The sequence below is a fragment of the Corythoichthys intestinalis genome, chromosome 4 (genome assembly GCF_030265065.1).
Source record: "Corythoichthys intestinalis isolate RoL2023-P3 chromosome 4, ASM3026506v1, whole genome shotgun sequence".
NCBI classification, from domain to species: Eukaryota; Metazoa; Chordata; class Actinopteri; order Syngnathiformes; family Syngnathidae; genus Corythoichthys; species Corythoichthys intestinalis.
The window spans coordinates 29,753,133-29,779,266 of record NC_080398.1 but is presented as its reverse complement, the minus strand read 5'-3'; the positions used below and the strand labels follow the sequence as shown (position 1 = coordinate 29,779,266).

Here is a 26,134-nt window from a genome sequence, read left to right as displayed (position 1 = left end):
TATTAAAATACTTTTTTACGGCCCATGTCCACGTGTCTCTGTCTGTTGCCGTGACGACCCTTTGTTCGCCATTTAAAGGAAATATTTTTTTTCAGAGACTCAGGGAGCTTATAGAGCCACAATAGTTGGCACACTTGGTCGAATTGGCCCAGTTAGAAGATTAATTTTGGTTTTGAATAAGGGCTTGGCTGCACAGCTCAGTAGTGGCTCCTTTTTTGTAGTACTCTCTCCAATAGGGGTTTTTATCTCTTGGGTGTGGGAATGTAAATAGGCGACTTTCGAGCATGTTAGGTTCTAATGAGATGATTAGAGAGGAGGATCTGCCACCACCCTGACCTGCACACAGTCCGAGTTGCGTGACGTCCGAGTTGCGCTAGATTGCGAGGGCCCGTTCAGTCCTGCTTGCAGGCCTAGTTATTATTATTATTCTTCTTTTTTCAGGGCAAATGAAAATGGCCAATTTGGAGGCCTGAACATGCACGAAAAGTCACCAAAATTTGCACATACGTGCGGCTTTGCGTAAAATTCGATAATCTTGTGTCGTTTTGAAAAAATGTCAAAAAATGGCTCAGTGGCGCCCCCTTGACCCTTAAAATTTTCAAAAAGGCCTCTCCTCTCAGGTTTTCAACGTAGAGCAATGAAATTTGGGGAGTAGATACCTTATGCCTAACTGTTCAAAAAAGCCTCTTGCACCCATATTCCAAATCCAACAGGAAATCGGATATTTTGGATCAAATGTGAAATTTTTATCGGTTCACAGTTGGAGTTTACATTTGGAGGCCTGAACATGCACGAAAACTCACCAAAATTTGCACATACATGTAACTTTGCGTAAATTTTGATAATCTACAAAAAAAATTAACAAAATGGCTCAGTGGCGCCCCCTTGAAATTTTCAAAAAGGCCTTTCCTATTAGGTTTTTTCAACGTAGAACAATGAAATTTGGCGAGTCGATACATTGTGCAAAACTGCTCCAAAAAGTCTCTTGCACCCATATTCCAAACCCAACAGGAAGCCGGAAATTTTGGATCAAATGTGAAATTTTATCGATTTACATTTGAGACCTTGTCGCTGAAGAAAATAGTTGGATCGTCTTCAAAATTGGTCAGACTATTCAGGAGACATATGAGATCTTAAGTTTTCAAAATGGTGAGTTTTCACTCAAGGGTCTGACCTGGGCGTGGTCCCAAAGTCGGCCATTTTTGGGCAAAATACCAAATTCAGAAAATGATTAAAAACTCTGTGATACAACGTTCAATCTTTTTCATTTCTAGCATGTATATGAGATATCCCAGCCTGAACACGACTGCATTGAAATATTACCCATTAGGCCTGGCGCCCCCTAGTGGGAACAGGAAATGGCCTTCTTTACGAGACAGGCTCCTCCTCCAAGGGAAAAAAATCTATTGACCTCAAACCTGTTTCAGGGGAGCCTCAAGACATGTGTTCAGGTCCCTGATGAAAAATATTGAGGTTTCGTTGAAGCGGAGAGGTCCAAACTGGAAGTGAAAATGACCGTCAACAATTTGTCTCGCCAAAAATTTTGAACAGTCATAACTCGGCAGATATGCAACATATCTGCGCCAAACTTTCCGTGTTTGTTGAGAGTCATACCCTGAAGGGTCTTGTAGGGGTCATTTGCATCAACTCTACAGTGCCAACTAGTGGCGACAGAAAGAAGTTTTAAAAAAGGCCTTTCCTATTGGGTTTTTTCAACATAGAGCAAGGAAATTTGGGGAGTAGATACCTTATGCAAAACTGCTCCAAAAAGTCTCTTGCACCCATATTCCAAATCCAACAGGAAATCGGGTATTTTGGATCGAATGTGAAATTTTCATGGGTTCACAGTAAGAGTTTACATTTGGAGGCTTGAATATGCATAAAAACTCACCAAAATTTGCACATACATGCGGCTTTGGATAACGTTCGATAATCTTGCAACGTTACGAAACAATTTAACAAAATGGCTCAGTGGCGCCCCCTTGAAATTTTCAAAAAGGCCTCTCCATTTAGGTTTTTCTAACATAGAGTGATGAAATTTGGAGAGTCAAAACTTTGTGCAAAACTGCTCCAAAAAGTCTCTTGCACACACATTCCAAATCCTACAGGAAATCGGGTATTTTGGATTGAATGTGAACTTTTTATCGATTTACAGTGTGCACATTTTACACCTTGGCACCTAGGGAATTAGTTTGATCATTCTCAAAATTGGTGAGACTGTTCATGAGGCATATGAAATCTTGAGTTATAAAAATGGTGTGTTTTCATTCACGGGCCTGACCTGGGCGGGGCGCCAAATTCTTCCATTTTTTCGCCAAAACACCGAATTCGGAAAATGACTGATAACTCCCTCATACAACCTTCAATCTATTTTAAATCTGGCATGTGTGTGAGGTATACCAGCCTGAGCAGGACTGGATTGAAAATTTACCATTTGTGCCTGGCGCCTCCTAGTGGGAACAGGAAATGCCCTTTTTTACGGGACACACTCCTCCTCTAAAGGGAAAAAATCAATCTACCTCAAACCTGTATAAGGGAAACCTTAAGACCTGTCTTCAGGTGCCTGATGAAAAATATTGAAGTTTCGTTGAAGCGGAGGGGTCCAAACAGGAAAGTGAAAATGACTGTCAACAATTTTTCTCTCCAAAAACTTTGAACAGTCATAACTCGGCAGATATACAAGATATCTGCGCCAAACTTCCCGTGCTTGTTGAGAGTCATACCCTGAAGGGCCTTGTAGGGGTCATTTGCATCAACCCTACAGCGCCAACTAGTGGCGATAGAAAGTCACTCGTTTTTCCAAAACATGTCCAGTTCTTTTCATGTTGGTCATTGTAGTTTCAAGACCTATTAAAATACTTTTTTACGGCCCATGTCCACGTGTCTCTGTCTGTTGCCGTGACGACCCTTTGTTCGCCATTTAAAGGAAATATTTTTTTTCAGAGACTCAGGGAGCTTATAGAGCCACAATAGTTGGCACACTTGGTCGAATTGGCCCAGTTAGAAGATTAATTTTGGTTTTGAATAAGGGCTTGGCTGCACAGCTCAGTAGTGGCTCCTTTTTTGTAGTACTCTCTCCAATAGGGGTTTTTATCTCTTGGGTGTGGGAATGTAAATAGGCGACTTTCGAGCATGTTAGGTTCTAATGGGATGATTAGAGAGGAGGATCTGCCACCACCCTGACCTGCACACAGTCCGAGTTGCGTGACGTCCGAGTTGCGCTAGATTGCGAGGGCCCGTTCAGTCCTGCTTGCAGGCCTAGTTTATTTTTTGATTGAAAATTTTACAAATTTTATTAAAACGAAAACATTAAGAGGGGTTTTAATATAAAATTTCTCTAACTTTTACTAACATTTTTCTATTAAGAACTACAAGTCTTTCTATCCATGGATCGCTTTAACAGAATGTTAATAATGTTAATGCCATCTTGTTGATTTATTGTTATAATAAAAAAATAGTCCTTATGTACCTTATGTTGAATGTATATATCCATCTTGTGTCTTATCTTTCCATTCCAACAATAATTTACAGAAAAATATGGCATATTTTATAGATGGTTTGAATTGCGATTAATTGCGATTAATTACGATTAATTAATTTTTAAGCTGTAATTAACTCGATTAAAAATTTTAATCGTTTGACAGCCCTATAATATATATAATGCATGTTTTTCAAGTTTGAGATTTAGGGGGTATAATGGGTACCTAAAGGGTTAATTCTGACTTGGGCGGAGATTTGGGTTTTGTCGCCAGCATAGGAACGGAACCCGTTTGTAACCTGGGGACTACCTGTACCATTGATGGCGCTAGACGTAGACGTCCAATCCATTTTGACTGGTTCGTTGCTTTGCCCTCTCATCGTCAAAATTGGATGTCTAGCGCCGTCAATGGGAGCCAATGAGATAATACATTTGTTAGTGTTATTACAATGTCATAACAATGTGATTACTAAGGAACATTAATTAATTCGCCCACTCGAAGTCTAAATGGGATGTCTAGTGCCGTCAGTGGCAGCCTAATGAGATGACACATTTTTTTTGTGTTATTAACTATGTCATAACAATGTAATTACTAAGGAATGTTTTCAAGCATTTCCTCAGAAACTTAACGTTTTAGTATTGTGTATGTGGATTATTTAAATTAAAAGGGAGAAATTTAATTACAATGTTATTACTATGTCATAACAATTTAATTACTAAGGAGTATTTTCAAGCATTTCCTCAGAAACTTCACGTGTTAGTATTGTGTATGTGGATTATCTAAATTAAAAGGGAGGGATGTAAAACTTCCCCCAATTCTGGAATGACCCATAAATGTGAAAAGTCAGTGTTATTTAATCATGGGACATATGTTAAAATTTGTTTGTAAATGTAGGTCAGTGCTTCTGATTCAACACTAATTAAACTTATCTGGTGTGTTTACAGCTGACCTGCTCTTAGGAACTGCCGACGAGTACCGCTTTCTCAGTGGCGGGTCCATAACTGTTCCCGGTCAGAGCGATTCAGAGAACTTCACCCAGACTATGGACTCCATGGCCATAATGGGTTTCACCACAGATGAGTGCACGTGTAAGTGGATGAATGCAAGTCGTTTATATGCATGCTTGGATTGAACCCCCTTGAATATTTGAGTCATCTTTTCAGCCATGCTGAAGGTGATATCCGCCGTGCTCCAGTTCGGAAACATTTCTTTCACAAAAGAGAAGAACCACGATCAAGCGTCCATGCCTGACAACACTGCGGCTCAGAAACTATGCCACCTGCTGGGCATGAACGTGCTTGAGTTCACGAGAGCCATCCTCACTCCAAGGATTAAAGTGGGCAGGGAGTATGTGCAGAAGGCCCAAACTAAGGAACAGGTAAAAAAAATAAAATACAAAAGCTGTGGCTCTTTTTGTCTTTCTGCTGCAAATTTGAATTAGTTTATCACTACTAGACGTCTAATCCATTTGGGCTGGCAGCTGGCTGGCACTTCCAATGGATTGGCGTCTATTGCCGTAAATGACAGGCAATGAGTTATTGGTTAATGGTTGACGCACTATATGAGTTAATTTTGTTGATCAACTATTAATTAGAGTTGTCTGATATTATCGGCCGAGAAAGGATTTTAAAATGATATCGGACCATATCGACATTGGATTTTCATTTTCAGTTTTGGGCCATTATGCATGTTTCCTTCAACTGAATGTAGAAACCTTCGGCCTTCGGCCTGGGTACAAGGGCTGGTCACAGCTTAGCACAGCAGTTATGCTGACTAACCTTTCGATGTCTCCCAACTAAGATACTTGGGATTTGTTTTGTGAGCAGATAATTTGCATTCATGATGCAAAGATTATATGAACAATAAATAATTGAAAAATAAGGAATTATAAACTCATGAATTAGCCGTAATATGTTAAATCCACGACCGCACATATCGGTATCGGTTTGATATCGGTATTGGATTTTTGGAGTTGGACAATATCGGGATATACAGTGCCTTGCAAAAGTATTCGGCCCCCTTGAACCTTGCAACCTTTCGCCACATTTCAGGCTTCAAACATAAAGATATAAAATTTGAATTTTTTGTCAAGAATCAACAACAAGTGGGACACAATCGTGAAGTGGAACAAAATTTATTGGATAATTTAAACTTATTTAAAAAAATAAAAAACTGAAAAGTGGGGCGTGCAATATTCTTCGGCCCCCTTGCGTTAATACTTTGTAGCGCCACCTTTTGCTCCAATTACAGCTGCAAGTCGCTTGGGGTATGTTTCTATCAGTTTTGCACATCGAGAGACTGACATTCTTGCCCATTCTTCCTTGCAAAACAGCTCGAGCTCAGTGAGGTTGGATGGAGAGTGTTTGTGAACAGCAGTCTTCAGCTCTTTCCACAGATTCTCGATTGGATTCAGGTCTGGACTTTGACTTGGCCATTCTAACACCTGGATACGTTTATTTTTTAACCATTCCATTGTAGATTTGGCTTTATGTTTTGGATCATTGTCCTGTTGGAAGATAAATCTCCGTCCCAGTCTCAGGTCTTGTGCAGATACCAACAGGTTTTCTTCCAGAATGTTCCTGCATTTGGCTGCATCCATCTTCCCGTCAATTTTAACCATCTTCCCTGTCCCTGCTGAAGAAAAGCAGGCCCAAACCATGATGCTGCCACCACCATGTTTGACAGTGGGGATGGTGTGTTCAGGGTGATGAGCTGTGTTGCTTTTACGCCAAACATATCAATTTGCATTGTGGCCAAAAAGTTCAATTTTGGTTTCATCTGACCAGAGCACCTTCTTCCACATGTTTGGTGTGTCTCCCAGGTGGCTTGTGGCAAACTTTAAACGAGACTTTTTATGGATATCTTTGAGAAATGGCTTTCTTCTTGCCACTCTTCCATAAAGGCCAGATTTGTGCAGTGTACGACTGATTGTTGTCCTATGGACAGACTCTCCCACTTCAGCTGTAGATCTCTGCAGTTCATCCAGAGTGATCATGGGCCTCTTGGCTGCATCTCTGATCAGTTTTCTCCTTGTTTGAGAAGAAAGTTTGGAAGGACGGCCGGGTCTTGGTAGATTTGCAGTGGTCTGATGCTCCTTCCATTTCAATATGATGGCTTGCACAGTGCTCCTTGAGATGTTTAAAGCTTGGGAAATCTTTTTGTATCCAAATCCGGCTTTAAACTTCTCCACAACAGTATCTCGGACCTGCCTGGTGTGTTCCTTGGTTTTCATAATGCTCTCTGCACTTTAAACAGAACCCTGAGACTATCACAGAGCAGGTGCATTTATACGGAGACTTGATTACACACATTTGGATTCTATTTATCACCATCAGTCATTTAGGACAACATTGGATCATTCAGAGATCCTCACTGAACTTCTGGAGTGAGTTTGCTGCACTGAAAGTAAAGGGGCTGAATAATATTGCACGCCCCACTTTTCAGTTTTTTATTTGTTAAAAAAGTTGAAATTATCCAATAAATGTTGTTCCACTTCACGATTGTGTCCCACTTGTTGTTGATTCTTGACAAAAAAATTAAATTTCATATCTTTATGTTTGAAGCCTGAAATGTGGCGAAAGGTTGCAAGATTCAAGGGGGCCGAATACTTTTGCAAGGCACTGTAGGTTAAAAAGTCATTATTGGACAACTCTACTATTTTTCAATCAAATGTCGCGGAAATGGGCACAATGACAGCCAATCAATCAACCTTTTTTTTGTTTTTTAACATTAAAATAATTGTTAATCACTACTTTCATGACGATATGATAGGATATTGATTGTTTGGGCAATGATTCAATTATTTGACGGTATCACAAAGTCTGCCATGATTCAATTTTGAATGAATTTGAATCGATTTAATATGACTTTATTTACAAATTTAAACCTTTCATGCATGAAATATGATTTTTAAAATTGTTTTATCTGTTTGTTGAATCACCCTTCCCAATCAAAATGGATTGCACGTCTAGCACTATCAATGGCAGCCATTGAGAAATGAGTGCCTTGTAAGGGTAAAAAGAAAAGGAAAAAAAACATAAATCATGCATGAAACGGTTAATGTAAATCAAAAGGGTTCATTTAAAAGCCTTGAATAGAAGCCCATATATTTTAAGTTATCCTCGCCTCACATGGAGTCATTTTTTGGGTTAAGTTGTCTTTATTCCTGTCATTTTCCCAAGAAGTCAAATGCTTAAGCCATTTAAGCGTTTTAGTCTTGACTCTAATGAACAATACAGTTTATTTTATATTTACGGTACTTGTGTTGTTAAACAGGATTTATTTGCTCAGATAAATGGTGCAGATTTTGCTTCCATTCCACATTTCATATTAAGATCAGCACCTTACATGACTTTTAAAATTAGCATGATTATTCGTGACCTTTTATGCATTCAGGAAAATGTCAACATTGCCCTAATCCCATTTCATGTAAATCAACTCGTTCACGCCTCTCTCCCCGTAGGCTGACTTCGCCGTGGAAGCTCTGGCCAAGGCCACATATGAGCGGCTTTTCAGGTGGCTGGTGCACAGAATCAACAGAGCTTTGGACCGCAGACAGAGACAGGGAGCCTCCTTTATTGGTATCCTGGATATTGCTGGTTTTGAGATCTTCCTGGTGAGTTTATATGAAGATGTGTGGTGCTAAATTCACAGAAAATGTGTTTTAACACATTGTTAATCATCTCTGCAGCTCAACTCCTTCGAGCAGCTGTGCATCAACTACACCAACGAGAAGCTGCAGCAGCTCTTCAACCACACTATGTTCATCCTGGAGCAGGAAGAGTACCAACGCGAAGGCATCGAGTGGAATTTCATCGACTTTGGACTTGACTTGCAGCCGTGTATTGATCTTATTGAAAGGCCGGTATGTACATCTTATAGCAAAAAATGCTATCCTTAGCATTCGCTCAGTACTGTATTTTTCGGGCTAAAAGTCGCAATTTCTGTCATAATCTGGCCAGAGTGCGACTTATATTTAGGAGGGATTTAAATGGGAAATTATTAGGGGAATGTCCCGATCATGAAGACATGTTTTTTCAATATTGTAGCGCTTACAGAAATACAGTAGGGCAAATAAGTATTAAGTCAACCACTAATTGTGCAAGTTCTCCCACTTGAAAATATTAGAGAGGCCTGTAATTGTCAACATGGGTAAACCTCAACCATGAGAGACAGAATGTGAAAAAAAAAAAAAAAAACAGAAAATCCCATTGTTTGATTTATAAAGAATTTATTTCCAAATTACAGTGGAAAATAAGTATTTGGTCACTTACAAGCAAGCAAGATTTCTGCCTGTCAAAGAGGTCTAACTTCTTCTGACAAGGTCTAACGAGACTCCACTCGTTACCTGTATTAATGGCACCTGTTTCAACTCATTATTGGTATAAAAGACACCTATCCACAACCTCAGTCAGTCACAAACTCCACAATGGCCAAGACCCAAGATCTGTCGAAGGACACCAGAGAAAAAATTGTAGATCTGCACCAGGCAAAACGCTTGGTGTAAAAAAATCAACTGTGGGAGCAATTATTAGAAAATAGAAGACATACGACAGCCCCAAAACATCACTGCTCTACCGGAGATCTGCATGGAGGAATGGGCCAAAATACCAGCAACAGTGTGTGAAAAGCTTGTGAAGTTACAGAAAATGTTTCTCTATTATTGCCAACAAAGGGTACATAACAAAGTATTGAGAACTTTTGGTATTGACCAAATACTTATTTTCCACCATGATTTGCAAATAAATTATTTAAAAATCAAACAATGTGATTTTCTGGGTTTTTTTTTCCACATTCTGTCTCTCATGGTTGAGGTTTAACCATGTTGACAATTACAGGCCTCTCTAATATTTTCAAGTGGGAGAACTTGCACAATTAGTGGTTGACTAAATACTTATTTGTCCCACTGTATAAGGGACAATATGCACTATAATCAGGGGTGCACATAATTTTTTTGCCCAGGTTCTCAGAGGAGGACCTGGAGATGTGACTTGGTCCTCATTGAGCTTGAGAGCCGACCCGCCTGATGCGATAAAATTATGACAAGCTTTACTTAGAGCCAATTACCTTTAATTAATTATATTAACAATTAATGCCTGATTAACATCAACTGGCACAAGAAAATTGCCATTACTTCGAAGTGAAATGTAAAGAAATAAACAAAATAAAGGGCATTATGCGGCTCCCACATTAACTCCAAGCCTTTGTATGTCAGGGAATGCGCGGGAAGGCAGGTTGTGTGGACCCAAAAGCAGTGAAACAAAAAATGCAAGGCAGGAGGCAGTGAACTCAAAAAAACGTTTTAATAATAACTAACAAAAATCACAAAGTTCAAACAAAAGGACTATGGATCAACAAAACTTACGTAAACGGATGGACAGGTACGCGAGGGCTTGGACGGGTCTTGACTTTGGCAAGGACAGACATAGACAATGACGCAACAAGGAGTGACAAGAAACTGGGTCATTATATACGCAGACAAGTGGTAACGAGACGAGGAACAGCTGGGTAACACAGGTGGATGCAGATTGCAGGATACACTGGGAAAACACACACAGGTGAGAGCAATGGGTAATCACAGGGACAAGTCACACTAGGAGAAACCAACACAAAACCTAACATTGTAAAAGTGGGATGCCCTCCTCCTCATAAGAGCTCATTGAACGTACATGTTTAGCTTTGTGAAATGCGAGCAAAAACACGTTAGTCAGTGCGCATGCGGACCACTTATGTGCACCCCTGACTATAATAATACAAGCAGAAGCACAAGCTTACAATGATGACAAATAATGGCTTGTTATTACCTCAAATGTCGTGCACAATCAGTGTCATAACAAAACTGAAACCACATCACATAACAGCAAACTCAAAACTAGCATAACTAGCAAGCAATGAAACAACTGAAACAGTAAATGAAGAAATAATTAGCACAGAGTGCAAACATTATTTACATCCCGAGCGCCACAATGCATGCTTGGAGGCATGAGACTGTTCTTATTGGTCTGTTTTGCCCGCAAAGGTTGATGGGTAATTGGTTAGCGCAGAGTGTCCTTGTTCATTGATGACCTGCATCCGTGCTGCATTCAGTATAGTGAGTTGTTTCTTGGAGTTGTGTGATACATTAGACACAAGAACAGCATGTAGAAGTTGATGTCAAAACGTCATGCTTAGAACTGGCAAAATTAAACCATTCCTCGAATCGAGAAAATGCCTCGATCAATTTTTAAAATAGTTACTCGTTTCAGCTCTACTCAAAATGGAATCTCTGTCCTTGGGATTGAATATTAAATACATTTCCTCATAGTCTGAAAAATAGTACAGTAATATGTTGGCAATGTGGCTTATCTTGGCTAGGCCCACCCTCCCGGTGTTCTGGCCCTGTTGGACGAAGAGTGCTGGTTCCCTCGAGCTACAGACCAGTCATTTGTGGAAAAGCTTACCAGTCAGCAAGGAAACCATCCCAAATTCTTCAAATCCAAGCAGCCGCGTGGCGAGGCTGACTTCTCAATCATTCACTATGCCGGCAAGGTAACCATCAATTTCAAAAATGTAGAAAACTGTGCTGGGTACAGAAGGATCTTATTTTTTTTCTTGATTCCGCACTGTCAGGTTGACTACAAAGCCAATGATTGGTTGGTGAAGAACATGGACCCCCTTAACGACAATGTGGCGTCTCTTCTCCATCAGTCATCTGATCATTTTGTTTCCGAGCTCTGGAAGGAAGGTGAGACTGATTCTCTCATTTTTCCTGCATAAACGATAACTTGTCAAGATTTTTCCTCAAAGACTTCGATCAAATATACGCAATAAAGTCCAGCTAACTTTATATTTTCTTTTTATCATGCATCATGCTTTCATCCGTCTTTCCTTCACTCAATCTTTCCTGATTCTTCTTTATTCACTCCTGGCTCGGAATCCTTTTTCCCCTCTTTGCTCCCCCGCATCCGTCCTCAGATATTCAAACTCTACCTCGCGCCTACTTCTTTGACAACTATACCACACTACAGGCAAATGGCTCCGACAGTAGGTTCCTCTGCACCACTGTGTGTGCCTCAATGCATGAATCCTTCCCTCTACTCGTAATGTGTTTGTCTTTGTCTTTTTGTTGTGTCAATACAGTGAACCTTGACGTTCTCAACTCATCAGTGGAAAAAAATTGGATTTAAAATCTATTCCTTTTAAAAAAAATATATGGGATATAGCCGGGGTTCGCTGTATTTTTTATGTTTTTGTATCAATATTGCTTTCAGTAGACGTAGACTGAGTAGATTTCACATTGTTAATGTCGCGACTCACCTCTAGCATCGTAGTGATTTGAGAAGAAAAGTAGCAGCATGTAGATACAAAGGCAACATTCAGGATCAGGAGACAAATCCAAACCAAATGCACCAATTTGATCCTGAATGAACTCTTTATATGCAAAATATTGTTTTACAAACATCTAATTAGTGACACAAAAAGTATGTAAAACAATATTTTTGTGTTAAAAAACATGACTTTTTGTTCATATCATCCGATCTCGAATATTTTTGTCTTCTTAAACTTGATTCTTTTAATATATTTTAACTGTTTTCTGTACTTTGAGCGTAAGTGTCGTTCAACTTTTTTTTTTTTTTTTTTACATGAATTGAATGTTGTCATTCATTTCCACCATGTTTGATTGAGGAAATACACGCACAGCTGATCACCGAAATCTACATTAAACATTTTCACAATCAACTATCATTATAAATCACCCAGCAAGTGTTGTTTTTGGCAGCCCTTTTAATTTTCGTTTTATTCTTTTGGACGAAAATACTTACTAGTCATATTTTAGCCATTTCAAAGTGTGTTAGTCTTCGTCTAGTTTTAGCCAACACTCAAAATGTTTTCGTCTGTAAAATTCAAAAGTTTTATTGAAAAAATAAATAAAGGTTTCCAACAATTTCGAATAAACATAGACAGACGAGCACATATTGTAGCATCTACAATATACAATAAGCCAACTTTGTGACGATAATACTGTACTATATGTACAGTAAAAAAAAAAAAGTTGTCTGAACATTTAAGAGGATGCTCGCCACGCTAAAGTTGATGCTAACGCAACCTGTTACATTGAGTGTGTGGTAATCACTCAGTACAGACCTTTAAAGGCTAAAGCAGCATTGCATATTTCCTCTTGCCAAGCATTTTCGTCTCGTTGTCGTCTTGTTGTCGTCTAGTCAGGCGAAAATTGGCATCCGTTGTAGGGCTGCAGCTATCGAATATTTTAGTAATCGAGTAATCGACTGAAAATCCTATGGATTAATCGAGTAATCGGATAAAACATATATTTTTAGGTAAAGAGCAATTATAAATATACATGACAAAACAATACATTTCTTCTAATATTGAACCATTTTCAGTCAATCAATGTCTTGAAAACAGCCAACAATTGCCTCTCAGATGTGACTAGAATAAAAAGACCAATTCACTGCTTTCACTCCAAAAACTTTTAGATCTTATAAAAAAAAATATATTTCTTACCTAAAAATGCCATTACGCTTGATAACACACATCACTTAAAAGTTAGGTGTTTTTCCCACGCGTTTCAATTGAATTTCCATTTGTGTCAAGCTATTTTTAAGTTCTAGTTAAGTTTTAAGTTAGTCTAAACTGTAGGTCCTGATAGGATTTAGAGTTTTTGCAGTGTTCAAAATAAATGTATTGTAACATATCATGTTATAATATGGCAGGGATATTTGCATGCGTTCCTGAATGCACCGTGTGACGAGCGGGGGTGAGGGAGGTGCGAGAGCGAGCGACGTGCCTTCCTGTTGTTGTGGTTCTGGCGGGTGCGTGTGTGTCGGCTTTGGCAGACAGCAGTCGTGGGTTGGTTGTTCCACAAGTTCCCAAAAAAGAAATAATTGCAACCTAACGAAGCGGGTGACTCTTTGTCAGGGTTACAGTATGATACCTGCTGTATTGGAGCACATTAGGGACCAGTGCTACTTGGTGTTTTATCCAGCAATGAGTACTGAGCTAAAATTGACAGCTTTATCATATTTTCATTTTACACCCTCATCACTCTACAGCGCTATGTTTTCACAGATTAAATAAAGCCTGGATGTAAGACACGTTAGTCATGCATCGACAGTGGTCATAATTAATATAAACCTAGCCCTACGCAGGGCTAACGTTACGTGAGCGAGTGAGAGTAACGTTAATCGTACTTATTAGCGCTGAGAAGTGTACTGCTTTACCAACACCGCTGACTCTGTCATTTCGCATCTAGTTCAACATACATGTGATATATGAGACGCATCAGATGCTCTCTGCTACCACCATAGCATCATGTGGGCTAGTTTTTAGCAACATCGGCGTACTAGTTTGTAGCGGCTGTCGGCTGCAGAAAGGTTTTAATATTTTTTTATTGCTTCTTCCTCTACGCACGTGAGATCAGCGCGTTGTCCCGCATTAAAAGTAGTCCGGGCAAAACGTGATGCTTAGAGCTGTCAAAATTAAACGATTCCTCGAGGTGAATAAAATTACTCGGATCAGTTTTTAAACTCGAGTTACTCGAGTTGCTCGAGTATTTGTTTCAGCTCTCATCCGTTTCATTATGTTCTAGTCTCCCAAGCTACGTTTTTAACTCGCCATTGTCTCTAAAAACTTGTTCATCGGCGAAATATTTATCGTTATTGTTGACGAAACAACACTACACCCAGCCCTAGAGATCGTAGATGGAAAACATTTATAGATCGATCTCAATGATTAGCTGTGTCATATTTAGTCAACAATATACAGTCAGATTTTAAGAGTCAAATGTTGATGGTTTTCAGGTGGTTTATTGCATCCAGAGGAGGTAAACTGCAAAACTAAACAAAATAATACATTTCATATTTCGAGCGCCTGCTAGCTTAACGCTAATTTACAATGCCAGATGCCATGCTTTAAAAATTTCCATTAAAAAAAAAAAAAAAACATTCAAATTAAATAAAAATCTGAACGATTTGAGATCAGATCATATGAAAAAAGAACGTGATCATTTTTATTGGCCAGATCGCCCAGCCATTGTACTATGTCATATTTAAAAAATATATTAACTGTTCTCTACTGCTAACTTTCCGTCCAGTGGACCGTATCATAAGTCTGGACCAAGTGTCATCATCTTCCGAGAGCAGCGGACCAGTCACATTTGGCGCAGCTGGACTAAAGACGAAGAAGGGAATGTTCAGGACGGTGGGTCAGCTTTACAAAGAGTCTCTCGGCAAGCTGATGGCCACATTGAGGAACACCAACCCCAACTTCCTGCGCTGCATTATTCCAAACCATGAGAAGAGAGTGAGACACTTCAAATAATGATTCCTCTTTAACAGCAACAGACAATAAAAACTGTTGTTTTGTTCTTTTTAGGCTGGCAAGCTAGCACCGCACTTAGTTTTGGACCAACTGAGGTGCAACGGCGTCCTCGAAGGGATCCGTATCTGCCGACAAGGCTTCCCTAATCGCATCCCCTTCCAGGAGTTCAGACAGAGGTTAGCGCGGGTCGTATTAGTTGTGTTTCTATTTGTATGTCGTGAACTTCACTCTCACGCCTGCCTGGCCGAGCACTGACTCAAATGTGTCTTGTAGATATGAGATTCTGACTCCCAATGCTATTCCTCGCACCTTCATGGATGGAAAACAGGCATCAGAACTCATGGTGAGTCCTTGTTCAGAAGTAGAATTTCATGGAATCTGAGAAAACGGGGTTGGTTATCACAATTTTTAGTGTTGATTTTTTTGCCATCAACCCTGTTGTCTTAGAATAGTCACACATTTATTGCTGGGAAGCTTAATGTCTTGAAGGTGGATTTGACATTCTTTTCCTTTTTCTAACAATTTTTTAAAAACAATTCTCATACAATAACACCCTAGCAATTACCACATTATTATAAAGGATACTTTTGTTTGGTGGTCTGCATATACTTTGACCTGGGAATTTTGTTTTAATTTCTTCAATGTCTTATAGCCTAACATAGCTCAAGCTTATGGGTGATTCTAATGAAAAGCTTACATTACGGTAATTAATGACAAAAACTATCTTAAAATTAGCAGAAAGCTATGATGTCTCAGTATTTTTTTCATCACCAGTTTGAGCCTTATTTACAGTAAAATATTTAATTGATTAATTTCTAAAACGTAATATTACACGTGATGGTAATTATCACCTATGGTGGGGATGTAGGCATATAGAAAAACATAAACTTGACTATTAACAATATAAAAAAAAATTTAAAAAAATCTTCAAGTCTTGCCTTCATTGTGGTGCTTTTGAGTCAGAATAACTTCGTTTATAAAAAAAAGAAATGCTGATTTTGATGGAACCATGAACACGCTGCAACTGTAATGAAAGCTGCATGCTTGGTGACCAGATATTCCTTAAATATTTTTCTATAGAAAGAATAAACCATTTTATCTTATCATAGTCTGCTAAATTATATAATTTTAAACTTTTTTTTTTTTTTTTTTTTAACTTGAATATTTATGATGCTATTTCTGAAGTGACGATTCTAAAATCAGTTTAAAAAAACATACAAAATATAATTTTGGTAACAAATCGTGGACTGGGCCACATTATAGGCATAACAGTCTTTCAATTAACTATTTCAGGTTTTCGTGACTATCCCTAAAATCAGGGATATAGTTAGCTCCATAAGGTTACCTGCATGAAAATCGCACAAATAAGATTTTGCTATATTGTTGCCCCCCCCTTTTTTTGCCAAATCCTTAATGCAGCTTAGATCTTTTTGGCCCTAGTTCCAGCACTCCAGCAGATATTTTAACACATAATATTTCAGTTCCATTTTACATTGCTGTTTGACTCTCCCCTTCCCCAATCATGCCCTCTTTATGCCCGCAAATCGGGCTCCCTAGAGGCCCAGGCCTGGGTGCCACTGCACCCCCAACTGCCCCCTAAGCACCACTGTGTAGCTCGAAAAGTTGTCAAAATTTCCATGGGAGCACAGTCACTTCTCAATATCATTATTATCCCCACTATCATCGTCATTGCCCCCACCATCACCATTGCCCCCATATTAATTTGGGATTTCCTGATTGCGCCATTTTTCAGAGGATGGGAATAGAGTGAAAATGAGCGAGTTTTTAAATTTAAATTTTTTTTTTACAATGGGGCAAATAAGCATTTAGTCAACCACTAATTGTGCAAGTTCTCCCACTTGAAAATATTAGAGAGAACTGTAACTGTCAACATGGGTAAACCTCAACCATGAGAGACAGAATGTGGAGGGAAAAAAAATCACATTGTTTGATTTTTAAAGAATTTATTTGCAAATTATGGTGGAAAATAAGCATTTGGTCAATACCAAAAGTTCATCTCAATACTTTTTTATGTACCCTTTGTTAGCTATAACGGAGGCCAAACGTTTTCTGTAACTCTTCACAAGCTTTTCACACACTGTTGCTGGTATTTCGGCCCATTCCTCTATGCAGATCTCCTCTAGAGCAGTGATGTTTTGGGGCTGTCGTTGGACAACATGGACTTCAACTCCCTCCACAGATTTTCTATGGGGTTGAGATCTGGAGACTGGCTAGGCCACTCCAGGACCTTGAAATGGTTCTTACGAAGCCACTTCTTTGTTGCCCTGGCTGTGTGTTTGGGGTCATGTCATGCTGAAAGACCCAGCCACATCTCATCTTCGATGCCCTTGCTGATGGAAGGAGATTTTCCCTCAAAATCTCTCGATACGTGGCCCCATTCATTCTTTCCTTTACACAGATCAGTCGTCCTGGTCCCTTTGCAGAAAAACAGCCCCAAAGCATGATGTTTCCACCCCCATGCTTCACAGTGGGTGTGGTGTTCTTCGGATGCAATTCAGTATTCTTTCTCCTCCAAACACGAGAACCTGTGTTTCTACCAAAAAGTTCTATTTTGGTTTCATCTGACCATAACACATTCTCCCAGTCCTCTTCAGGATCATCCAAATGCTCTCAAGCGAACCGCAGACGGGCCGGGACGTGTACTTTCTTCAGCAGGGGGACACGTCTGGCAGTGCAGGATTTGAGTCCCTGGCGGCGCATTGTGTTACTGATAGTAGGCTTTGTTACTGTGATCCCAGCTCTCTGTAGGTCATTCATTAGGTCCGCCCGTGTGGTTCTGGGATTTTTGCTCACCGTTCTTGTTATCATTTTGACGCCACGGGGTGAGATCTTGCATGGAGCCCCAGATCGAGGGAGATTATCAGTGGTCTTGTATGTCTTCCATTTTCTAATAATTGCTCCCACGGTTGATTTCTTTACACCAAGCGTTTTACCTATTGAAGATTCAGTCTTCCCAGCCTGGTGCAGATCTACAATTTTCTCTCTTGTGTCCTTCGACACCTCTTTGGTCTTGGCCATAGTGGAGTTTGGAGTGTGACTGACTGAGGTTGTGGACAGGTGTCTTTCATACCGATAATGAGATAAAACAGGTGCCATTAATGCAGGTAACAAGTGGAGCCTCGTTAGGCCTCGTTAGAAGAAGTTAGACCTCTTTGACAGCCAGAAATCTTGCTTGTTTGTGACCAAATACTTATTTTCCCCTCTAATTTGGAAATAAATTCTTTAGAAATCAAACAATGTGATTTTCTGTTGTTTTTTTTTTCCACATTCTGTCTCTCATGGTTGTGGTCTACCCGTGTTGACAATTACAGGCCTCTCTAATCCTTTCAAGTAGGAGAACTTGCACAATTGGTGGTTGACTAAATACTAGGGCTGTCAAAATTATCGCGTTAACGGGCGTTAATTAATTTTTTTAATTAATCACGTTAAAATATTTGACGCAATTAACGCACCCGCTGACATATTGCCTCAAACATTACAATGAGGCCGTTTATGGACATTAAGAGTGAAGAGAATGCCACCGGCCGCTTGGGGGCAGCGCCGTTCCATACTCATGTTATGTCTTCTAAACGTGGGAGAATTTGTAGTTGTGAGAGTTTATGCTGTATTCACAATGCAATGCAAATTGCTATTTGTGCTCCACACATATTTCGGTAAGTTTTCTTTCTTTTAGTGGCAATTATGTGTCTCTTTGTTTTATTTTGGGTAAGATATGTACAGGTACAGTGGGGAGAACAAGTATTTGATACACTGCCAATGGGTTTTGGACTTTTGGCAGTGTATCAAATACTTGTTCTCCCCACTGTATATGTTATACAGTAAAGGCGAGTGGACGCAGGCGCGCCGTTTATTGGCATAAGCTTCTCCTTCACAACAAACATAAGTATCGTTTAGTGAAAGCACAACAAAAATAATATTCCTATCTCTCTCAAAAAAAAAATAAAGTTCTCAAAAAGAAAAGTACTTCAGTCTATAGTAATGAGGCCCTATTCTGACACACAGTTAAACAACAATGCTAAATAAACTGGCATTCATATCAATTTAGCTATGCAAAATACACGTAAAACTTTTCACTCTATTTTTATTATTGTTATTTTTATTCTTATTATTATTCTATTAACTCTACTTTTGATTGAAAATTTTACAAATTTTATTAAAACGAAAACATGAAGAGGGGTTTTAATATAAAATTACTATAACTTGTAACTATAACATTTATCGTTTAAGAACTACAAGTCTTTCTGTCCGTGGATCACTTTAACAGAAAGAATGTTAATAATGCCATTTGTGGATTTATTGTTACAATAAACAAATACAGTACTGATGTACAGTATGTTGTATGTATATATCCATCGTGTGTCTTATCTTTCCATTCCAACAATAATTTGCATTAAAATATGGCATATTTTAGAGATGGTTTGAATTGCGATTAATTGCGATTAATTACGATTAATTAATTTTTAAGCTGTAATTAACTCGATTAAAAAATTTTAATCGTTTGACAGCCCTACTAAATACTTATTTGCCCCACTGTATGTTTTATACTCAGCAGTCAGCAATACTCCAGGAGAAAGCGGAAAATGAAGTACGGTAAAAACTTCAGTACTGTAACATGTTTGGAAAAAAATCTCTGTATCGGATAAGGGACTCAGGTGACAAAATCAAGTGACTCTGACTCGGATGCAAACGTTTTAGAGGTGTATATTATCCATTACCCAATGTTGTTTGTGGACCTGGGAAGTAGCCCCCAGGCAAGAAGATCACCCATTACTACGTGTCCTAACTCTGCACTAAAAGACAAGATTTGGGAGCTTGAGCCAAAGGGGTTAGCCTCCAGCATCAGAGCTCCCCCTTGCCAGCCCTATACGAAAAGTTGTATTAAATGTGGCGACGTGTAAGCTTGTTTGATTACTAAAGTTTCATCTATATAGGTATGTAATATAGATTGTAAATGTTGGTTAGTTTTTCTATTAGAGATTTTTAACTCGTAATTTTCTTGCACAGATCAAAGCTTTGGAGCTGGATTCCAATCTGTACCGGGTGGGTCAAAGCAAAGTGTTCTTCAGAGCCGGCGTGCTGGCTCACCTAGAAGAGGAGCGAGACTTAAAGATCACAGATACCATCATACGCTTCCAAAGTGCGGCGAGAGGCTTCCTTGCGCGCAAGTAAGGAAACCAGAGGTGTCAAACCATCCTTATCAGTCACATGGGAAGCGAAGCATCCTTGACAGGAATTTGGCACGTCACTTTCGGAATGCTGGGACTGACATGAAAAATGGGGCACGTTGGTTAATTAAGACCATCGAACTGGAAATATCAGTTCATTCGCATTGCCAGTCGTCTTGAAGAATGTGTGAACAACTTTCTTTCAAGTTGATATTTCTAAGGGAGATTTAAAATGAATCTGTCATTCTAATTGAATGCCACAATATTTTTGCATTGTGTATGTGTTTGAATGTGTTTCAAAAGTGATGGAGAGGTTAATCCATATGCTAATTTCTGAAAGTGTTAATGTGGTATTTTTCTCTGTCAGAGCTTTCATGAAGAAGCAGCAACAGCTGAGTGCTCTGAGAGTGATGCAGAGGAACTGTCATGCTTACCTCATACTCAAAAACTGGCAGTGGTGGCGGCTTTTCACTAAGGTATGACATGCCAATTGCTTTTAATTAATTCACTACTATAGATTTATAACACTGGCTGTGTTTACATCAACAATATTCAGATTAAAATTATGATCGGATACTCTGTTTCATGGACACTAAAAATATTGTTCCGATTAACTCATTCACTCCCAGCCATTTTCACCGGAGCAAGGCCCTTCGCTCCCAGCCGTTTTACTGGATTTTGACTGATTTTGCAAGGCCCACAAAAATTCTGTTCTATTGCTATATAAACATGGAACCCACCAAAAGAAAGATTACCCTCTTATATTTCAAACATAACTTTGACTTATACACAGCTATTTTTTTTTTTTTTTGCTTTAGTCACATCCCAACATCTGAATAATGTTTTCCTTTTACAAAAAAGATAAACAACAAGACAAATAGAGCTTTTGATTTTTTGAGTACTGCGGGCTCTGCTCGCGAGCAGCACGGACTCAAAGGCATCATCCTCTGCACTAGTGGTCCCGGTCGTTCTGCTTGGTCATCCAGCGCCTGGCATCCCGGGCGTCCTACCGGTTGTTCTGCTTGGTCATCCGCCGCCTGATATCCATTCGGTCGTCTTCCGCCGGCGCCCGGCCGTGCGACTTGGCCGTTGGTTGCCGTCGAATCGGGTTGCGGGTCTTACCAAATGCGATACTGCCCTCCAGTGGCCAGTTTTATTCTTTAAAATGGATTTTCAGCTTTGTGCTTTGGAGCTAAATTGAACCACGACCCAGAGATGTCTTTTTTTGGAAAAAAAAAAAGTAAAAGACGTCTTTGGGACACTAAAAAAATTAAAAATAGAACATATTTATACATTTTTGGGAGCAAATGAGTTAATTAGGATTCATGCAGTTTCATGCATCAAACTTTCGGTCGAACCAAATTATTTTGATATGTGCAGATTGATGCTGCTTTCATGTGGTGTCATAATTCTGGTAAATATGGTTAGAAACTAGGTTTTTTTATGTCAGTTTGCAGGGTTTTTTGCATTCTCTTTGTCGGAGATGAATTATTACGTCTAAAAGTTTTGCCCACACAACAAAATGACAGGACAACAAAAGGACATACAGTGGTACTTCTACATATGAAGTTTGTTCCAAGACCTTGTTTGTAAGTCGAAATGGTCGTATGTCGAGCAGGATTTTCCCATAAGAATACATTACAATTCCATTAATTTCTTCCACAGCACAAGAACCTACACTAAATCCTTAAGAAATACTGCTGTTACTATTGCAAATAATAATTACAAAGAGCAAAGGAAAAAAATTATGAATAAAAATCAGAATAACAATAATATAATATTAGTAATAATAATAATAATACCTGTAATAATGTAACGACTCGGGTTCTAATGTGGCAGACTTTTTTTGCTGTACCCGAACGCACCGCAGGGCTGACGTGACAGTGAGCAAGAGAGCGCTATTTTACTTTCTGTTTCTATCCTGGCGTCAACAGTGAACAATAGGCGAGTTGACGTAATAAATAATTAGAAACCTGACGAAGCTGGCGATTTCTTTGGGGATGTTACCACAATAAGAATTGTCCCCTTAACTTATAAAGACTGGCGAAAGGAGGAGGACCGCCGGCCGACCTCGACATTCTACGGCCCTATTGTCGACCCAGTTCATGGATGCACACACCATACTTATATTTTGCTATCATTCACATCTTCATTTCAATGGTAAGCGTCACCTTTTCTTTTTTCTCCACCTGCACTAACCTTTTTGGATCCAGTGTTGATTTCTCTCACAAGAAAATTCAGCCATGCGTCCGTCTTCCGGCAAAACAAAGAATTTGCGGCGCTGTCAAAAATGTCGTATTTCGAGCATGTCGTCGGATGTCAAAAAGATCGTGTGTTATCGTATGTCGAGGTACCACTGTAATCATAACTACCGATGTGGTAAGGTTAATTTTTCCGAGAGCACATGAAAGCAGCATGGCTAAATATACCTAAAAAAATATTAGTAGAAGTACTGACTTCCGTGTCAACAAAACATCGCTTGGTCCATTTCGACATGAAACGTTGCCGCAATTTCATGTATTTTTCTCATTTTACAACCGTCAACTCTTACAACAACATTGATATCCTTTATTATCGTCAGCAACGTGTTCATCTCACATACAGACCAGTTTAGTCTTGTGTAGAGCTGAAACGAATACCCGAGCAACTTGTTGCTAGAGTAACTAGAGTTAAAAAACTGATCTGAGTAATTTTATTCACCTCGAGGAATCGTTTAATTTTGCCAGCTCTAAGCATCACGTTTTGCCCGGAGTACTTTTAATGCGGGACAACGCGCTGACGTCACGTGCGTAGAGGAAGAACCAATTAAAAAAATACCTTACTGCAGCCGACAGCCGCTACAAGCTACGCCGACGTTGCTAAAAACTACGCCCGCATGATGCTACAGTTGTAGCAGGTAGCTAAGTTCTGATGCGTCTCATAGATATCATATGTATGTAGAACTAGATGCGAAATGACAGACAAGGCGGCGTTAGTAAACAGCCGCCATCTTAAAGCAGTAGACTACATAGCGCTAATAAATAAGATTATCGTTACTGTCACTAGCTCACGTAACTTTAGCCCTGCGGAGGGCTAGTTTTCTATTATGACCACTGTCGATGCGTGGCTAACGTGTCTTACATACAGGCTTTATTTAATCTGTGAAAACATAGCGCTGTAGAGTGATTAGGGTGTAAAATAAAAAATAATGCTAACTGTCAATTTTAGCTCAGTAGTCATTGCTGGATAAAACACCAAGTAGCACTGGTCCCTAATATGCTCCAATACAGCAGGTATCATACGTACATTTATTTTGAACACTGCAAAAACTCAAAATCCTATCAGGACTTGCAGTTTGACTTACTTAAAACTTAACTAGAACTTAAAAATAGCTTGACACAAATGGAAATTCTATTGAAACACATGGGGAAAACTTTTAAGTGATGTGTGTTATCAAGCGTAATGACATTTTTAGGTAACAAATATACATTTTTATTTTTTTTTTTATAAGATCTAGACTTTTTTTAAGTAAAAGCAGTGAATTAGTCTTTTTATTCTAGTCACCTCTGAGATGCAATTGTTGGCTGTTTTCAACAATGTACATCGAAAATAAAGACATTGACTGACTGAAAATGGTTCAATATTAGATAAAATGTCTTGTTTTCTCATGTAAATTAATAATAGCTCTTTACCTAAAAAAAATGTTTTATCCGATTAATCGATAGAATTTTCAGTCGATTACTTGATTACTAAAATATTCGATAGCTGCAGGCCTAGTCTTGTGCCTGCCCTGTCTTGGACTCACTCTGCTTCTACTAGCTTCTGGGAATAACAGAAACTGATAAAATGACATCACAGACATGCGGGGGTGAAGAGGGTTTATTCCGAAATTTTGGAATAAAGTGTTTTCATGCGCGCTGAAAGGATTATCAATCGACATAACCAACCCCCTCGTTTGGAATAGAATAGAATAGAATAGAATAGAATAGAATAGAATAGAATAGAATAGAATAGAATAGAATAGAATAGAATAGAATGGAGTAGATTCTTAATCGGAATGGACTGATTCGGGTTAGTATTTCGAATGGGGTGTGTACTTAATAGAGATCGACCGACATGGGTTTTTCAGGACCGTTGCCGATAACAGATTTTTGGAGCCGATATTCATTTGCAGCAAAAGTGTAAATATTTATATTATATTAAATCATCAAGATAGCTAAAAACAAAAGCAAATAAAACATGAAATAGTAATAAAATTATGTTTCTTGAGTAAAAACAAATGTGTTTTTTTTTAGTGCTAATACAATTAGAAAAAAGCTTTGAATCAAATTTTGCTGCTTCGAGTATTCGTTTAATTGGAGTGGCGTTATAATGGTTTGTTTTGAAAGTATTTTCATTTAGTTTTATTGATTCTGGTGGATACACTGCCCTCTAGTGGCAACAGTGAATATTGCGTAACTCATTTAACATGGCTGAATCCAGCTGCTCCCTGTTAAGACCAAAATAAGCTGATTTTTTTTATGCTTTCATAATTTAGTTTATTGGTATATTTAGCTGTTCTATACGGGAACATGTTTGAACGATTGTTAAGAATGAAAAAATAAATAAAGGTAGCATTTTATAGCATTTAAGCTAGCGGACTTTTGCTGCGCAAGATAGCCAATTGTTCTTTTGTTGTACTTACTCATTTATTAATTTTTCTTAATGCCATTTAAGGTTAAACTCAGGTATTTTTATTTTTAAATGAAAGTGCAATTCTGCATAATTTGAAGAAACACAATTTTTATTTTTGCATTTAATGCTCTTTTGAAAGTGCAATCCTAAAATTAATCTGCAACGCATTAAATGTTCCTAAACTGATTGCTTGGATTCAAACTATCTAGTTGATAGATTAATCAACTACTAAAATAATCGATTGTTGAAGCCCTAGCTTTTTTTAACGATGACAGATAGAGATCTAATCTTCTGTCTTCATGTAACCACGGAACACAATATTCTGTGGCACATGAGATAAGGGTTGTGACATGATGTTTGGTACTGCATGAGTTAAATGGTATTGACCAACTGCACAATGATCATAAAGAGACCATTGACTACGCTTAACATTGGCTTTTATGTTGTCATGACTGATGTCATCACTAAAATTATCCCTTATATAAAGCTCAGTCGTGATGTTAGTTTTAGGGGGCAGTTTTCTGATCTTAGGTCTTCAGTCTGATGACATCATTCAGCATTTTCCATCGACTTGAACAAGACTGGTGTTTTTTTGTTTCTTTCATTGACTCGAATAAGACTGGTGTTTTTGTTTTTGTAAACAAATTTTGAACACTTAAGCAAAGATGCCGAACATTTGCGTGTCTTCATTAATAACTGAAGGATAAGAAATTACAGAGACGATGATTCCGTGCCGATCTTCACCAAAATTGATGTGCACATCTGTACTCATTCCCAGTTCAATCTCTATCTCTAAAAATATCACGGTGAGAAAGTACATTATTTATTACCATAATTTTTGTACCAAATTTTCGTAAGAAAGCTATTGCAGTTTGGGAGTGTCCATTTTTTCGATCATAAGACATGAATTATTAAAGCAACACTAGATAACTTTTCAGTTTTTATTTTAGCGACGCAGGTGGACAAAATTGGTAGTGTTTTGCCTTAAGGAAGACTGCGTTTCCCGTGAGGACCAGCGCATGAGCGCACAGTGTTGTAAAATCCTGATCTACCGGTCGCCTGCAGATGGATTAAACAACATTTGTTTCCAGCGGCTGTGTGAAAGATGAATAGTAATGAGGTAATGAATCCAGTTGTGGCTAAACAATAGCACATGACGATGTTGACAATAGAAAAATTACATTTTGTACGTATTCCCCCACCAGCCCTCTGACCCTCCATGCTCCCCCTACTGCACCCGAACTCGTCAGCGCTGACGAAAACCGGGCCAATGTTTATTCTTGAGTGTCCTTTTATCCTGGTAGCCTCCCTTTTTTCTTCTTTTTTTTTTTGTCTCCTTGGACAAAACGTTGGTTGCTCTGCTAGTGCTAGTATCGACTTGTGTGCAAGTGACGTATGCCGTAAAGCAGTCAGCACATTTGTAGTTTTTTTTGTGTGTGTGTGTGTGGCAGGGTTCCTCAAAGTTAATTAGTGCTGGTGAAAGCGATACAGACTCCC

At 38.8% G+C, this 26,134-nt stretch overlaps 1 protein-coding gene across 7 annotated transcripts in view; it reads left to right on the top strand.

Moving 5' to 3' along the window:
• myh14 (myosin, heavy chain 14, non-muscle) overlaps positions 1-26,134 on the top strand; it is a 119,491-nt gene that overhangs the window by 55,128 nt on the left and 38,229 nt on the right. For 5 of the 7 annotated variants that reach the window (XM_057833893.1, XM_057833891.1, XM_057833890.1 and 2 more), the window contains 12 exons: positions 4,424-4,567; positions 4,643-4,857; positions 7,942-8,094; positions 8,170-8,343; positions 10,833-11,006; positions 11,088-11,202; positions 11,433-11,501; positions 14,572-14,780; positions 14,853-14,974; positions 15,072-15,141; positions 19,824-19,984; positions 20,352-20,460. In XM_057833893.1, coding sequence (XP_057689876.1) covers positions 4,424-4,567; positions 4,643-4,857; positions 7,942-8,094; positions 8,170-8,343; positions 10,833-11,006; positions 11,088-11,202; positions 11,433-11,501; positions 14,572-14,780; positions 14,853-14,974; positions 15,072-15,141; positions 19,824-19,984; positions 20,352-20,460 — 1,715 coding nt within the window. The remainder of the gene's footprint in view (positions 1-4,423; positions 4,568-4,642; positions 4,858-7,941; positions 8,095-8,169; positions 8,344-10,832; positions 11,007-11,087; positions 11,203-11,432; positions 11,502-14,571; positions 14,781-14,852; positions 14,975-15,071; positions 15,142-19,823; positions 19,985-20,351; positions 20,461-26,134) is intronic. The other 2 variants (XM_057833896.1, XM_057833895.1) reach the window with 1 other exon arrangement.